Genomic DNA, 18,371 nt, shown 5'->3' with positions numbered 1-18,371 from the left:
ACAGTTACAGTTCTACTAGGTATGAGATTAACTGGCAGTAGTATGCACATCACACAGTGGTATGTTTTCCTGAAGTGTCTCTTCTGTAAGTTAAATTGCATCATTTAAGTTTTTAAAAACATATCTAATAGCTGTTTCAGTGTCAGAAAGTTCCATTTTGAAAGTTACATGAAAATGTCAAGAAGGGATGTTTCTCAGACTGATATAGAATGGAGCATTAAATAAATAGCTCAACCCAAGAGCTTAAAGTGTGTTTGGGTTCCTTTTTTTTTTTTTTTTTTAACGAGTGAAGTTTCCATTCTTGTAACTTTGCTTTTTGTTTGCTCCTCCTGTCTAGCTTTTAATAACCCACGAGCAGGGCAACTGGGCAGGTTATTACCAAACCAGAATTTACCACTTGACATCACACTGCAGAACCCAACAGGTGCAGGAGCTTTTCCACCCATAAGGACGAGTAGCCCATATTCAGTAATACCTCAGCCGGGACTGATGGGCCGGAATGAAGGGATGATAGGAAGTCAAGGAACTTTAGGAAACAGTAGCGCAGGTAAGAAGTCTTTCTGTTTGTTTTAATGTGCTTGATTAACAGACTACATCACAAATAACTTAATGTTGGGGTTATTAACAAGTACAGAACATATGTGTACAAACAGTTTGGAAAAAAAATGTGTTGTGTGCTATTACTTATTGGCATATCTACTTTGAACTTTCTACATGTTTTTAGGCATGCTCTTTTTGCACTACTTCTCACTTCCCTTAATATTTCTAGACACACACATTGTATTGGCAGTTAGAGTCTGTTCACATCAATGTTCAAGATTCAGCTGAGGCTTAGGTAAAAATCAAATCTTTCTGCCTCAATAAAGTAAATAAATGAAGCATTCCACTTCTTTGTGCAGGTCCTTTCAAAAACAAAATTGTGGACACTACTGTTGCCCTTATGATGTGTATCTGACCCTGCTGTTGCCCTCAGTTATCCTTTACTTAGTAGCCTTAATTCTCATTTTAACGTAAAGAAAATCTAATACTTTCATCATTTGCTGAAACAAACTTTTCAGGAACCGTCAGATCTTGTAATGGTATTGCCCCTTGTCCTGGATTGTGTCTGGTCTGCAGTGCATTGATTTCTTCATGTTGTCTTAATACTGTATGAAGTTACTGGTACATAGTCCAAGACTGTTCAAGTATGAAACAACTGCTAAGAAAGCTGAATAAATGGGTATATTAAGTCCTTTCAGCTAGCTACTCACTCCCAAAATTTTACATTTAGTTTGCATCAGTTTAAAAAAAAAAAAAAAAAGATGCAGTGACAGACTCTGAAATATCTTATTTGAGTCGTTTAGAGGTCAACTTGCAGTCTTTCAAGTGCCCTATTACTTTCATCTTCTGTATACATATTTGAGGATGTTATTCATCTTATGTATACAAGTTAGCAAGTATTATCTGTGTTCCTGCCATTTGCTCTAGCACACCACATATTTCAGCTGATAGAATATGTACACAAACAGAACAAACCTGAGGATGTAATATTGAAGCAAATTTTGCACAGCAGATGAAACAGTTACTCTCTTCAGAGGGTTTTTCTCCTTGGTTGTATATTGAATAATTGAACTAATGAATAATAATTATTTAGCTGGCTTTTAACATTCATTTAAGGATGTTGCAAAATGCAACTAGAATGAGCAGTAATCCAATCTGAAAATCGCATTTTATCTGCTCTCTAGACTGTATAAAATCAAAATGTATAAATGGTATGAATATATGTCTGCGGGTGTGAGCATTGTTTTATGTTTTTTTACATGTGTGTTTGTTTGTTGTTTGTTTCTTTTAATACTGTCAGAGTGTAGTGTTGTGTATATTCCAAATGTAAATAAACTGTATCAGTTGTTTACAGTAGATGTAGGAGGACTTCCCCTAAAATAACGGTAATGAACTTCAGCATCTATCGGAAAGTTCCTGTGAGTAATTTCCCTGCACTGTATATTGGTTCAAGATTATCTTGGGTAAGCCTTGAAGCTAAGAAGGCTCTAGGCTATGAATGAAAGGACTTACAAAAAGATGTTTGCAGAATGCGAATTTAAATTTAATCCTTCTAGCTTGTAAGCATGTGTAGTGATAACATGTTGGTACTCAAGTCTTCATTCTCACTTAGCACTTGGAAAGTAAAGCACTGACATACACATCAGCAAACGTGATTCATTTCCTGAGGAAGGAAGTTAGGGCTATCCACACACCCTCAGCACCTGTTGCAGACTACACGTGGGAACACTTACTCTCAACAATGTTTCAGAAATGATAAAAGGATCTTCCTCATGCAAAATATATAATAATCTCCACTCCCTTGACTAAGCAGTGTAAGGCATCTTTCTGTAGCCTTGCACATCTGGACAAACAGTTGTGATACAATATGCTTTGAGTGAAACTGCTGCATTTTCATCTCTAAAAATTCAGCTCATCAGCCCATTGCAATGCTAAAGAAGCTCTAAGTTCCCACACCTGAATCTGTCTGGCTTTTGTGCAGGAATGATCAGCGGCAGTGCCCCACGACCTGCCATGACATCTGGAGACTGGGGAAGCCAGGCTTCTGCTGTGAGGGTGACTTGTGCACCCACCGCTAGTGCCATGAACAGGCCGGTGCAAGCAGGCATGATCCGCAACCCCACAGCTAGCATCCCCTTGAGACCCAGCAACCAGCCTGGCCCAAGGCAGATGCTTCCATCTCAGGTCATGAATATGGGTAAGTCTGCACGTATGTGGAGTTTGTGGAGTTGGGACTTTTTGTATGCACTGCATTGTCAAAGATAAAAGCAGGAGAAAAAACAAATCACTTCAATTCACTTCAATTATAGATTTGATGAGAACTCTATTCCACAGTGAAAGCTTCCTGTGGGACTAGGAAGGAAGGTGTGTGAAATGTTAATTTTAATGCATGTGTTGATAGGAACAGTTCCTGATACACTTGAACTCCATAGTGGTATGGATTTCCTAAGAAAGAGGATATGAAGTTGCTCTTGCTCATTAAAGACTGTGGATTTTTTAAAGAGGAAATGTTGTGAATATTGTCATTGTACTTGACCAGCTCCAAAGCAAGTACATTCCTGTTATGATACTGACCTTATCTACTGCCTTTATTTAATGCTTTTCTTACTTTTTTTTTGCATCTGTGATGTCATGTTTGCTGCTTTATGGTTTTGAATCCTTTCACAGTTCTTACATTACTTGTTCTAATTTTAAAACTGATATTTAACCCCAAAAAAATCACAGTGCTTTTAAGTGTAATGTTACTCAACTCTCACTGTTTTGATGGTTTTATTGTAACATAGATAATTCAACTGAAAGGATTAACATGAAAGCAGAAAAAAATATGCAATTATTTTTCCTTGATTAGGGCCATCTGAATTGGAGATGAACATAGGAGGACCTCAGTACAGCCAACAACAGGCCCCTCCAAATCAGACTGCACCATGGCCAGACAGCATCTTGCCTATAGACCAGGCAACTTTTGGTGGTCAGAACAGGTAAGTCCTAGTGATGCATCAAAACTTGGAGAGATATTATAGGCTTGTATATATGCCTCATGGAAGTAAAGTCCTGTGTAAATATTCACCAAATGCATATCAATTTAACACTTGTAGTATTTTATGCTCATGAGATGTGTATGTGTTCTTGTAACACTTACAAATGCTCTTCTTGCTGTGTAATGTGTTGGAGGAATTGAAGGTTATGTGTAACTGTGAATGCTGCCAGTGCTGCAGATAGTTTCATCAATTTCACTTCTCATACATGAATATGGGCATGATTCTGTCTGGTTTGTGTGGTGTTCTTGTTAGTGCATAGTGCTGTTAAGTACATAGAAAGTATTTAAAACTCAGTGTGGAAAAATGCCAGAGCCTTTGTATTTACAACATAGCTGTCTTTTCCTGCCTTAGGTTAGTGTTTTTAGTAGTGCAGGACTTCAGCAACACCTCTCTTATTTGGGGTTTTTTAATTGACCTAAATTCTGTAAAAGGTGAGGGAAGAAAAATGAAGTGAAATGGAGGCTGTCTCTTCCACGAGGTTAATTCTTTCTCAGGTAACCAGAGCCACCACTGTTTAATCACAGTTTATTTTAGCCTACATGTGAAATGCTAACTTTGTTTATTATTACGCCTTTTAAATAATGTCACACCTATGAGAAGCAGTGCATGCTTGTCTAAAAAGACACATATGTCTTCAAAAAGTTTGCAGCTTAAATCAGATAAATACGTGTCTTCAAAAAGTTTGCAGCTTAAATTAGATAAATACGTATTGTATATGTGATACAAAATGGACAGACAAATAAAGAAGAAATGTTGAGATGTTTTGAATTTGTGAGTTGGAATATCTTTTCCAGTAGCAGATAGGAGTGTTGAAAAGGAAGTGAAGAGGAAGCAGACAGAAGAAGTTTGTTTGAAGGAAGTTTAACCTTCTGACTACGTTATCTTAATTTTCTTTCCAAGAGGATGTTCTAAAATATTATAAAATAGTTTAACTATTTAACTATTAACTATTTAACTATAAATATATTTAACTATGTGGCATATTCTCTATTACTTTTCTATTTTTTTCCAGTTTTTCAAAATGTTTTGTGCTAATTTTCTCTCTGGTAGGGTGTCCATATGCCAAAAGCACTGTTGACATAACTTACTCACTTTTATAATGATACTCTAAGATAAAACACAGGACCACATATTGTGATCAGCAAGTGTGGCAGTTTTACCCTGCTGGGCTGCTGAGCTCCACAACCGCTCTCTCACTCCCCCTCCTCAAAGGCAAAGAGGGAGAAAATAAAATGTAAAAGGCTCAAGGGTTGTGATAAGGACATGGAGATCACTCAACAATTACTGTGACAAGCAAAACAGACTCAGCATAGGAAGATTAATAAAATTTATGACCTATTACTAACAACAAGCTAGAGCAGTGATAAACAAACAACAACAAAAAAAAACTATCAACACTTTCCACCCATCCACCCCCCAACCACCTCCTTCCCCCAAGCATTGATTGTACGTGGGCTGCCCACAGGCAGCAGTTCTCCAAGAACTGCTCCCACACAGTTCCGTATCATGGGGTCCATCCCCCAGGAGCAAACTGCTCCAGCACGGGTCCCCCACAGATGGGTGGCAGCTCCCCCCAGACCTCCTGCTTCTGTGTGGGCTCTTCTCTCTGGTCCTGTCCTGCTCCTTGCCATGGGCTGCAGGGGGACAGCCTGCTCCACCAGAGGCCTCTCCACAGGCCACAGGGGGAATGTCTGCTGCATGCCTGGAGCACCTCCTGCCCTCCTGCTGCACTGTCTGCAGGTCTGGTTCTCACTCCTCACTCCCAGCTCCTGTTGCACAGCATTTTTTCACCCCCCTTCCTTCAATCTGCTCTCTCAGAGGCCCAACCAGCATCACTCCCTGGCTCAGCTCTGGCCAGCAGTAGGTCCCTTTTTTTAGCTAACTGAAGCTGGCTCTGGTCTGACATGGGTCAGCTGCTGGGCTCTGCGCATAGAGGCCACCCCTGTAGTCCACCTACTACCAAAACCTTGCCACATAAACCCAGTGCAACAAGCCAGGCAGGTAATTCTCCAGTTTTGTTGTTTCTGTATTTCTCACAGTTTCCTTAGAGGTGGTGGAAAGAAAAAAATCCCATTGCACTGCATCTGATAACCCCCAAGTAGAGGTGATGAATTGTTTGGTGCTTCTTATTGGATTAATGCCTGGTATCTAATTGTTTCCTTGAGTATTATATAATGTAACTTGTTACAAAGTCAAAACGTGAGTTAAAATTTGTTTAGACAAAAATTAAACATTATCATTCCAGTATGTAAAAGAAATTGAAAAGAAAGAAAAGAAAGTAATTGTCATTAGTTAACTCTGTCCTAACTGAAACGAGGACATGTACAGAACTTGACAAATGCTTTAAACATTTTCTTTTTATATCTATTCATGCCCATTTACAATTTTGGGAAGTTGTTGTTCTTGGGTTTTGTTTGTTTGTCATTTGATTTTGTTTTGTATTGCTAGCCCCATTAATTGTCTGTGTTCCCAGATCATATTTATAAGTCATCTTTAAAGTTTCTAAGAAATTTGACTGAAGAATTGTTTTTGCTCTTCCACCTTGCTGATTTATAATACTGTTTGTGAGAGTTGTAGAAACTTTTCTATATAGGAGACAGATTAACAGTTTTGCAGTGTCTTGAAGGAATATACACATATTTTACTGTCTGGGATCTAGTTAAAAATAATATAATTTTATTAGTTTTCTTGTTTACTGTCTTTTGGGTTTTTTTAGGTGTATAACCTAATGATGCATCTCCTCCCTTCTGCTAAGCTTTGGCATAGAGATTTTACTTCCATGGCAACCATATATCTCATTATGGAAACTAACTACACGAACGTGTTTTTTTGTTTTTCCAAACAGGCATATAAAAAGGATTCACATATAGAGCTTTTTCCTCCTTCCATGTGTGACAGCCTTTGTTTTCCCTGAGTAATTATCTGGAAAGGAATTCTACCACGATGTGCACATAGTAGCTGCCCTTGCTTGCAGAATGCTTTGCTCTATATTTTCTCTTGTAGTCCTGTAGTATTGTATGTGAAGCAGGGCTTGTGTGTGAACTGTGCAAAACAAAACGATGTTGTATGGCTGTTGATAAGGTGTCACTTCAGTTTTAGTTTATTTCTCAGAAAGTTTTGTCCTTCGGGTTTGGCATAAACCTTTATTCTGCCTGTGCAAGTAAGCATGGTTTGCATACAAATTCAAGGGTGAGGTACGCAGGATTACTAGGGCAGCACACTCGGCCTGGCAGTATCCAAATTCTTGCTGATGCTTTTCTGAGGCATATAACCAAGTACATAAACTGGTACCCAAGTGTACAATTCCATCAGATGTGCTGAGTTGATAAAGTGTTTTGCTGAAAACCAAAAGGGGAATGTCCTTTTCTTCCTGCTCTTTCATGCTTCTGGATAGCTCTTCCAGATGTTCAGCCTGTGTTAGCTCAGGCAGTCCTTGGACCCCAATATGACCCTTTAAGCTTTCTTAGCTTACTAGACAACCAGTTAAGAGTATCTATGGAAATGAATGCCATCTCTACTTTTGACATTATACTAAGTCTAACAGTTACAAGTCAAAGGTACAGTTAGCTTTAAAAAAAAATGTTTAATCTTCCATGTTCAATGAATATATTCTACATGTATACTGACTTCCATGCTGATATGCTCCTCTCTGTAATATGAAATCAGTACTCAGGCATGTCTTCAGTATATTTGCTTGCTTGTCAGATACACAGTGCTTGAAGGGTCTTGACAGGCATTAATCATGCTATTTAACTATTTCTTTGGGAAGCAAACTTTCATCCAGAGTAGGTTTCTAAACAAAATTGACAGCTATTAAAGTAATTTCTGTCTCCACTTGTTAGTTCAATTTGACTACTAATCCTCTGATATTATTTCTTGCTTTCCAACAGCTGTTTACCATCGCTGTATTCATGTTTTCACAGGCAACCATTTGGCAGCTCACCAGATGATCTCTTGTGTAATCATCCTTCATCAGAGTCACCAACTGATGAGGGTGCTCTCCTGGATCAGCTTTATATGGCACTAAGGAATTTTGATGGTTTAGAAGAAATCGACAGAGCTCTAGGAATACCAGAACTGGTTAGCCAGGTATAGTGGACATTACGTTGTGTATATTAGGTGTTGTGGTTAAAGGACATATTGTCAAAGTGGAGGTTATGTGGACAGTGGAGGGAATGCGTGTTGAAGAAGAGAATTATAATACACTTCTTACAAGCTAAGATGGAGTTACGTATTTTAGTGGGAGTCATTCTAACAGCTTGATGTCACCTGAAAATCTTGCTTCAGCCCGAGCTGTATACTTCCTTCCCTGCCACCCTCGTCTAGCTCTGCTTCTTCTGACCTTTGCTGAGCCAGTTTGCTTTATACAACTAAACTGACCAAACCTGAAAAATGAACAGGCTTCTCCTTATCTGGTGATCAGAGGAACAGCTTTGTGTGGGAGAAAGGTAAGATCTTGGCCAGAAATAAGGCATAGGAAAGAAGAAAAAAAGAATATGTAGGAACAGAAGAGCAAGATTTTGTACAAGACCTTTGTATTATGGTGGCAGCAAGCTTTCGGATGAGTAAAACTGTAATTTCACCCACAGTTCATTGTCTTTATTGACTAATGTGAGATAAAGAATGAATTTCATTCCAAGCACTCAAAACTATATATATATATATTAAATAGGAACATGTTTTCTATATTTAGCAGCATTAATTTGTTTGATTTTTTTTCTACCACCATTCTTTTTTATTAGCTTTCCTTTGGTTCTGGTCCATTTCAGTCCTTTATGGTGCAAAAATGTATTTAAAAAAATAAAAAAGGTTTTGGAGAAAAGCTAGTGCTTGATGTTTCTGGCATCAGAATTGTATTTCCAAAACGGCCTTATGCACCTATATGATGATTTAATATTCTCAGACAAGCCTAGAATACTCATTTCATTTCCTGGCACTCATCAGCATCCTGGGGATAACTTCTGAACTAGCTCTGCATTTTAGATACTACTTTTATCTCTTCACATCCATGCACCATCTGTAACTATGAAATAGGACCAATGAAATACTGGACATATGAAAACTATCCCCAAGACTATTTGGTACAACACAAAGCTCAGTGAAGTGTTATTATGGAGATACAATTTATTGGTGAACTTCAATTTTGCAGGGTGAAACTTCTGTGCACTATTATATAGCTTTTGGAACACCATCCCCCAATGAATAATGCTTTATTTCACACCTATTGTTAAATGTATTTCTACTTAATTAATATCTCAGTGGGAACATTTAGAGGGTTTTGCAAATAAGAGAACTGTCACATTTTAGAACATGTTCTAAAAATACCCATCAAACATTTTACAGGAGCTTAAATTCTTTCTTTCATGAGGGCACTGAAATTTAGATTAAATTGATTTCCAAGATCAGTGTGGAATAAGCTATAAAGTTATTCTGGCTAGAGCAAATATTAGGAGGCATCTAGAATAGAGTTTAGAATTTTGTTAGCTTTTTTATGCTAGCAATAATCAGTTTGTGCAAAAGTGCCCTGAAAGAACTAGGCACTTTATTCACATTAGCTTCTGTGATGGTTTTAGGCATCTTTATTTCAAGTCATTATTTTGTTTAAAGAATCTGATAAAAATTTACTTTCATATCCTGATTCAGTTCTAATGTCTTTGAATTTGTCTCTGATTCAATGGCAAAAATATCCTGGCAAAACTTTCTTTATAGATTTTATTACAGAATTTTTCATTTCAGGTTTGTATTCATTAACAGAATGATAAAAAGGCTATGTTAAGAACATGACAAAGAATGTGGATCTGGGAGGGGAAGGGGAATTTGTCTTCATGAATGTTTTATTACTCCAAAATAAAATTCTTTTTTTTTTTTTTTTTTTTTTAAAGAATACAGAAATGTAATAATATAAAGAAAAAATAATAGAGAAAATTTACATCATTTGCTATGTAAAATGTTCATATTCTGAAACAATGTTTTTGTAGGGTGGAAGTAGTCTCATATAATCCTATGAAACATCATGTCCCACCAATCACTCGTATTGTTCCTGTATTTCTGCAGAGCCAGGCTGTCGATCCAGAGACTTTCCCTGGCCAGGAGTCGAGCATCCTGATGGAGCAGAAGGCTCCGGTTTTCTCCCAGCAGTACGCAGCTCAGGCTCAGATGGCACAGGGCAGCTACGCACCCATGCAGGACCCCAGCTTCCACCCCATGGGGCAGCGCCCCAGCTATGCTGCCCTGCGCATGCAGCCCCGTCCCGGCCTCCGTCCTGCCAGCATCGTCCAGAGCCAGCCCAACCAGCTGCGGCTCCAGCTGCAGCACAGGCTCCAGGCACAGCAGGTACATCGCCACCCCAGCATGGCTAAATGTGTTTGAGGGCACCTTGCTCGGGCCACACATCAGCTTGCTCAGAATAGTCCAAGTGTGTACTCCTTCATTAGAGTCTAATTCTACTTTTAAACTAAAAACACTAGCCATAATGAAGTTTGATGAGGCAATACCTTTCACATTATCTTTTTTGCCACTTTTCTTTACTCTGTCTATAATATTGTACAAGATTGTGCCCGGTATTTAAGCCTGTCTGACACTATTTCTTTGAGCAAGGCTACAGTGAAGCCTTTTGTTGCATGGGTCTTTCTCTGTTTATTACATCTTGACTCTTCCAGTAATCTACATTCATTATCTACTGCATCCTATATTGGTAAGATATTACATATGTTCTTTCTTTTTATCATTCTCTCTTTTTTTTTTTTTGCCTTGATCTACTTTTGAAGATCATTTTTCTTGTTTCATTTTTAAATATATAGGTTTGTAGTGTTATAAAAAGATACTAATGCTTTTACTGGAAGAAAAAAAATCATCAGTGCTCTTCAATTTTTAAGTTCTACCTCCTAAGGGTGCATGAACAAGCAATTCCAAAATGTCATAAGTTAAGCAGGTGGGGCAAAAAGTCAGCTTGACTGAGCAGGGATCTTTTAGAGCTTAGGTGGAAAAACAAAGTGTGGAATTTGCTGCTCCACCTGGATGCATATAAGTCTATGGGGCCCAATGAAATTCATCCCAGGGTACAAAGAGAGCTAGCTGATGTCATCATGAGACCTCTCTCAATTATTTTTCAATGGTCTTGAGAAGAGGTACCCCAGTTGACGGGAAGCTGGCAAATGTTCCAATTTTCTGGAAGGGCAAGAAAGAAGACTCTGGTAATTATAGGCCTGACAGTCTCACTTCAGTGCCTGGTAAACTTATGGAGAAAAATATTCTAGGAATTATAGAAAAATACCTGAAGGACAATGCAGTCACTGGTCATAGCCAACATGGGTTTATGTTAGGGGAAGTCCTTCTTAATGAACTTAATTTTCATTTATGATAAGGTCACCCATTTAGTTGACCAAGGGAAGCCAGTTGATGTAATCTTTTTGGATTTCAGTAAAGCTTTCAGTACTGTTTCTCACAGTATCCTTCAGGACAAAATGTCCAGCATATACCTAGATGAAAACATAATACAATGGGTGAACAATTGGCCGATAGGTCAGACTCAAAGTCTTACTATAAAGGGGATTACATAAGGCTGGTGAGCAAGAGAGCTTCCAAAGAAAGGCTACAAAAGTAGTGAAGGCTTTAGAGGGAAAGATGTGTGAGGAGCAGCTGGTCCCTTGGTTTGCTCAGCCCTGAGCAGAGCAGGCTGAGTGGAGGCCTCATGGTGGCCTGCAGCTCCCTCACGAGGGGAGTGGAGGGGCAGGCGCTGAGCTCTGCTCTCTGGGGACAGTGACAGGACCCGAGGGAACGGCATGGAGCTGGGACCAGGGGAGTGTCAGGCTGGGGGGTTAGGGAAAGGTTCTTCACTGAAAGCATGGTCAGGCACTGAGACAGGCTCCCAAGGGAAGTGGTTACAGCACCAAGCCTGCTGAAGTTCAAGAAGCATTTGGACAATACTCTCAGATACATGGTCTGTTTTTTGGGTGGTCCTGTGTGGAGCCAGGAGTTGGACTTGACGATCCTTCTGGGACCCTTCCAACTTGGGATATTCTGTGCTTCTATGATTTCTGCCCTAAACATAAGGATAAGGTCTATCAGAGTCTGATCTCAAGAGTCCAGTCCCAAACTGAAAAAGGGTAGGAATCATAAAGACAGTGTTTGGAAAATGGCTTAGTGTTTGTGTTGTTATTTGTGTATCACGTATTGCCTCATTCTGAAGTGGGATTCTATGAATGACAACAGGACCAGCTAGGTCCTCAAACCTACTTATTGGAAAGATGTTTATGCTTCTTTATATAAAATTTCCCTTTTCTGTTTTTCCTTCTAAGAACTCTTTTTTTTTTTTTTTAATCTCTTTAGAATCGGCAGCCACTGATAAATCAGATCAGTAGTGTCTCCAACATGAATCTGTCATTGAGACCTGGAGTGCCAACACAGGTGGGGAAAACAGTACTTTTAAAAAAAAAAAAAAAAAAAAAAAAAACTTTATTTTCCTGTTTCTCCCTCAAATCCTCAAATTAGTCTATGCTACAGTAGTAATGTGATATTGTTAATACATACAACAAATTTTAAAGCTTGAATACTAATAACGCAGTCTAAATGATAAGTATTTTGCTGTTTTATTTCTGAGAGTCTCATATTTACATAAGGTGGGTAGTTATTTACTAGAAATAGATATAACTGCATTTTTAACCAGGCTTCTTATTTACTAAAGATGCATTTTTTTAAACAAGCTACTCTATTCGCAATTACAAATTGCTGCAATATTAAATGCAGTTATTATTTCTGTTAGTGACACTTTCACTGTTGGAAATTTTCCCCAGCAGAATTATTAACAGGATTCTTTTCCCCCGTTTAATGTTATTGTTAGGTGTGTGGTGGGGAAGATTAAAAAAAAAAAAAAAAAAAAAAACTGGGATCTTCCTTACTGCTCTGCAGGTCAGGTTGCCTTTGCAGGAGTTATTGATAGGTGGCGGTGGTTTTCCCTCCAGGGCCCCATCAATGCGCAGATGCTGGCACAGAGGCAGCGGGAGATCCTGAGCCAGCACTTGCGGCAGCGGCAGATGCAGCAGCAGCAGCAGCAGCAGGTGCAGCAGCGGACACTGATGATGCGAGGGCAGGGCTTGAGCATGACCCCGAGCATGGTGGCCGCCGGTGGCATACCAGCAACCATGAGCAATCCGCGGATCCCGCAGGCAAACGCACAGCAGTTTCCGTTTCCTCCAAACTACGGTACTGGTTCTACCTCCCCCAGTTATTTTTCAATCCCACAGCCACTTGTCTGGCTCCCCAGAGGAGATGGGAAGTGTGGAGATTTTGGCCTCTTGGGAGTCCTTAACTGTGACACATTACTTTCCACTTTCATAGCTCAAGTACCACAGATTCTCTGAGGACTGGTCCTTTCTTGAGCAATAGCAGAAATGTTCAACATGTGTGTTTGTTTATATGCATAGATATGTGCACGTATAGATGTATGTACACATATACATGTGTACTAGCTTGATAGACCCTGAATTTTGATTAAATAAATCAATATATAAGTAAAAGTGCAAATGAAGAAAAAAATGTGAATTGATATTGGCAAACCACATAAAGTGATCAGAAGCCAAGCTGATCCTTTTAAATCATTCTTATGTTGGTAGGGATTTTTTTTACATTTTGGTAATAAAATATTGCTTAAATATATTCTTGCCAATTCTTGCCAGTCCTTTGTGTGTGCATTTTAGTGTAAAATTAATGAGTAACTGTTAAGCTTAAATAATAAAAATTAGTTTCTGATAAGGCATTCCCTTCACCATCCTTAAACCTATTTGTAATATGATAGCTAATACCATTTTGTTCGTATGCTTTACAAAGCTGCATACTGCTTTGTAAGTTAGACCTCCACACAGTTATTTTTAAAGACCTTCTTGATTTTATTTAGAAGAATTGTAAAAGCTATGTTACATTATACTGAATAATATGAAATGAGTAAGTGAAATTTTGAATATGAAACGTACTGATAAAACCAAAACAAATTATTTCCACTCAACTCAAGTTTGCTATCTATTCTGGTCTGGTATCCTTTACACAATATTCTAATTTGTAACAGCGCTTTCCCTCCACATATTTGTAATTGCTTTATGAAAACAAAGAGACATTAAATTATTCTCCTTTTATGACATAGACTGAAATACAGAGAAGTTAAGTCATGCAGACAGCAAATATAGGAATTGATTTCATACCACCTGATTCATACCACCAGCATTAAGAGTGGATTGTTTCTGTAGAGTATGCTGTTGTTGATAAACTTAAGACCAAAATGACTTGGTTTAAAACAAAATTTCTTCATGTAATTGGTATTTTACAGTTTAAATTGTTTTCTGTGTATCTAGATATTTTTTTATGTTACAAAATGATTAAATCCTTGCACAAAATAGCATTGTCTGTTTTGACATGGACATGGAAATCAAGATATTAAGGCTCTAGTAACTTTAGGAAAACTTGAAAATTATAGCCTGAGTGTTAAAAGGTGGTAACTTCTTCTGCAAAAATGGAATTATAGACAGAAGCAAACTGCTTGTTTGTTGCTTTGAATGCACTTTCTGTGGAATATATATATATATACAAAACACTGCTAAGTCATATATGTATATATGTCACTTAACAGTGTTTCTCTTTGTGATCTCTAATGGGAAGAGACTGCTTGTACAGTTATGACAAACAATTAGCCAACATACTTAAGTTAAAAAACATGTTAAGGTTATATGTGTAGTATTTAGTTTATGTCGTCTTGCTTTTAATCTAGGTCCTACGTTAAGACACAAGGTTGTATAGGTTCCAGGTGGTATAAGCAGAACTGTGCAGAAATGTCTGCACATTTGAGCTATTGTTTGTTTATTTTTTAACTTTTTATGTACAGTGGCTAAATTTCTCTTTTTGTTCTTTAGGTATTAGTCAGCAGCCCGATCCAGGCTTCACAGGGGCCACCACTCCTCAGAGTCCACTGATGTCCCCAAGACTGGCTCATACTCAGAGCCCCATGATTCAGCAGTCTCAGGCTAATCCTGCCTATCAGTCCTCTACAGAGATGAACGGGTGGGCACAAGGGAATATGGGTGGAAACAGGTAAATCCAGAACAAAACAAAAATGAGCGCACAGACTAGTGGGTCTATGTGCTCATATGGTCTACATTTATTTATGGGGTTGTTTATATGTATTTCTTTGCTGTTAACTGTCTATCCTAAGAGAGAGTTCTTTTCAGTTTGGCTTGACGAATTGATTTAAATACCATCTTCATACAAGGCCAAGTGAGTGCATAGCTAAAAGAGGTGCACCCACACAATGCATTGCTTTGACTGTGATAACTGATAAAACATGGTATGTCCTTAAGAAGTAACTGTATTGCACAGTGAACTCCAGCTCCTAACGTTTGTGTGGATGCATTTCTTCTGCATACGATTTAAATGTTGTGCTCCCATGCTGCTTTCCACGTGGCTGGATCAGCTGAGCTGTAGCCTGTGCATTCTGTACTGCTCTGGAATTGCAGTGACTGGATAACACCTCCTGCCTCAAATGCTGGAGCACAACCAGGTTCGATCCATTAGTGCTTGCACATATATGGGGGGCAGCATATAACTATCATTCTCTGAGAGCATTGCAGAATGCCTCATGCATGCAGTCACCTTTTCAGTTGAAACCTATGCCCCAGTCAGTGTAACTCTAATAATCAGTCTGTCAACATTGAATGGGTTGGATGTTGAACACAATCTGTAGGCAGCAACAAGCTTCCAGATGGCAATGATCTACGCTTTTCAATGCAGCACAGATAGATCTATCAGGCTGATGTATAACCAAGCTGTATCAATTGCACACAGGTCACTAGCACACTGTTTTTATTGTCCTAATGCTCTCAGGTTGCTTTTATTATCCTAGCCCAACAGCAAATCATCTTCCTGCTGAAGAGATATATTCATAATCTATCGATCTTCCATAGATTTAGTAAACCCAGAAAAACAGTACTTCTGTGATGAGGTTGATACAAGTAAAGTTCCCCTTAAGGTAACCAATTACTCCCTCATCCTAGTCCTTGTCCATGCCTCTTATTCACTGCCTTAGTGAAGCATCTACAGGAGGCATAGCTACTGCTGCCACAGCGTCTACTGAAACCACAGCAGGGGCAGCTTGGTAGACTAATGGTTGGCTTGCTAAACTGCAGCTCTACAGTGGAGAACATGTCAAATGTGTTTACACAAGCCACTGAGTATTCACAATGATCTGTAGTGTACTGTTTCAGCCAACCAGATAACAACCTAAAAATGGGGTTAGGTGGCCTGAAAAGAGATGGAATGGAAGGAAGAGGATTGTGAGATTTTCAGAGTTTGGTCCTGAGCCCGGAATGCAGTTGCATTCCTCTGTAAAGAAAGTCTCACAATGGGCAGTGCACAGCAATAACATAATGGATTACCCAAGTGCATGGCTGAGTGTTAACCTTGAAAAGGTTCCCTCATCTGGGGGAGCAGTGCTTCACAGAAGAGTAAAAGTCAGCTGCTGATTTAGAGGCGGCTGCTGTGTACCATCTGACATGCAACAGTCCTTCTACAGTATTTCAGTCTCTAATGAAAATCCTCTAAACAGATACATCTTCAGTAATAATTCCTTCATTGACTGTTGAGGTATGTTTAAAAAGTGGAAAAGACTGACATGTAAATAATGGAGTGTGTTTTAGGAAATATAAAACCTCTGTCATATGACTTTTAATATAACTTGAAGGAAGATGCTATCCAGAAAGCACTTGACTTTGAATAAAATCTGGGATGAGATTTTCCAGTTATCTTTTCTTATGCTGTTCTGAAATGGCCTTAAAGGAGCATAGAGGGCAATTGTCTTAGACTTTATGTTGTTTCTTACAGTGTCACATTTTCAAAACCTGATGCTAAGATTTAGTAAAAAAATTTCTGCACAGCTGCATGTCTATATTTGTGAGCCCACTTGCCATAATTGTAAGTGCAAATCTGGTATTCAGATGTACAAATGGCCTCTTTTGCAAAAAGAAAGCTTATTAGATCAGATCCAATACCAACCTAACCGATACTGATGAGGGGAAAAAAGGTGTTTTCCCTCTAAAAATTACTTTCCCAACCATATTTAAAATATAAATGAAGACATATTTAAACAGCTCGTTGGCTGTTATTGCACACGCATAACAGATTTGTACTCTGCCATAGTTTCACACGCAAAGGCATGCATTTTTGTGCACAGACATGGGACCTGAAATTTTGAAAATCTATTCCTTAGACATCGATGTAGCTGAAAACTAGTCTTTCCTTTGGAGTTGGCATAAACAACAGTATGTACAAGTTGCAGCTTAAAATATATTAAAAAGAGAGTAGTTTCCTAGTGGCTTCAGCATTCTGAGTCTGACACATTGCTTTTTCCATTCCTTGCTATAGCATGTTTTCACAACAGTCCCCACCACATTTTGGGCAGCAAGCAAGCACCAGCATGTACAATAATAACATGAACATCAGTGTATCCATGGCAACCAACACAAGTGGTATGAACAACATGAACCAGATGACAGGGCAGATCAGCATGACCTCAGCGACCTCTGTGCCTACATCAGGGTTGTCCTCCATGGGTCCTGAGCAGGTGAGAATTTAAGGACTTGAGATGACAGCTAGAGGATTTTCTTTGACTTTCAGTAGTTTTTCAGGTCCGCTGTGTTGGGCTGTAACTGCTGTAAGCCATTATGTTTCTTCTATTAGTTTTCTTAAGAAATGTTTATGTTAAAAAGGCTTTGTTTTTGGCTCCGCACTCAGATAACCAGTGATTAATTAGGTAGAGAACACCATTTGCAACTACATTTCCAATTTTGACCTAGCACCACTATAGCTAGCAGGTGTAGTTGCTCCTGGACTTCGGTGGAAAACACGTGCCGATCTAGCTCCTGTTCTCAGTAGGTAAGTTTCCACAACACAGCTGGGGGTCACCAGTATCTGTGGTAGTGTTCTCAGCAGTGGAGGCTAGGACTGAATGGCAGGCAGCCATTTCCTAGAGGTAAAAGTGACACATGCTGGCATGGGCAGTGTGGAAAATGCTTCAACTGCCACTGTCCTTGTAGTACCATAGGCAGTCAACTTCAAGAACTGTCAGACTGGCACCTTTGCGAGCCCCAGGTCCACGGGGGGGTTTCATAAAGTGGTGCGTATAATGTAGATTGCTAAATCAATAAGTAAGTAACCTGTTCTCTTCTGCTGTGAGGAGGTTTACACACTTGTTTGAATTTGAGACTGCTAATTAGAGCATCTGATAAAGGAAAATAACATTTCCAATTATTGGCTCATCATTAAAATCACTCAGTGCATTAAGATATCTAACAAACAGATTCTCTTAATTAACAGGTTTGTATGTTTGAGAGCTGAACTTTGGTACATTTAAAGCACAGACTTCAAATTATGGACCTTTCTAAGAAATATTGGCAGGAAAGTACTGCTTGTGTCTTCAGGCAGTTTCTACTGCTATGGTTGACAATATTGTAAATCTTTTTTTTTTTTTTTTTTTTTTTTGAGACTATAAAATTAGAGTTTAAAGACAGACATATGATTTACTTGTTAATAAATGTCTTTTTCCAGCCTAAATGTGGTAGCAGGCTATTTACTTTTCCAATGTAGTCCTTTAAATATTTTTTCCTTTCCTCTTTTTCTGTATTTTAAATAGAGCCATTCTATCAACATGATTTTTTGTTGCTGTTTTATCATAGAATCATAGAATGGCTCTGGTTGGAAGCGACCTTTAAGATCATCTAGTTCCAACCCCACTACTATAGGCAGGGATTTAGTTTT

The 18,371-nt window shown here is 38.7% G+C and overlaps 1 protein-coding gene across 1 annotated transcript in view; it reads left to right on the top strand.

Moving 5' to 3' along the window:
• The window catches only part of NCOA2 (nuclear receptor coactivator 2), a 197,257-nt gene that overhangs the window by 166,578 nt on the left and 12,308 nt on the right, over nt 1-18,371 (top strand). Inside the window, exons 14-22 of the mRNA XM_084282656.1 lie at nt 338-547; nt 2,522-2,737; nt 3,389-3,518; nt 7,502-7,667; nt 9,633-9,911; nt 11,907-11,984; nt 12,539-12,779; nt 14,477-14,654; nt 16,980-17,178. Coding sequence (XP_084138782.1) covers nt 338-547; nt 2,522-2,737; nt 3,389-3,518; nt 7,502-7,667; nt 9,633-9,911; nt 11,907-11,984; nt 12,539-12,779; nt 14,477-14,654; nt 16,980-17,178 — 1,697 coding nt within the window. The remainder of the gene's footprint in view (nt 1-337; nt 548-2,521; nt 2,738-3,388; nt 3,519-7,501; nt 7,668-9,632; nt 9,912-11,906; nt 11,985-12,538; nt 12,780-14,476; nt 14,655-16,979; nt 17,179-18,371) is intronic.

This window comes from Netta rufina (genome assembly GCF_964035555.1).
Source record: "Netta rufina genome assembly, chromosome: 2".
NCBI classification, from domain to species: domain Eukaryota; kingdom Metazoa; phylum Chordata; class Aves; order Anseriformes; family Anatidae; genus Netta; species Netta rufina.
This window is presented reverse-complemented; position numbering and strand designations above follow the sequence as displayed.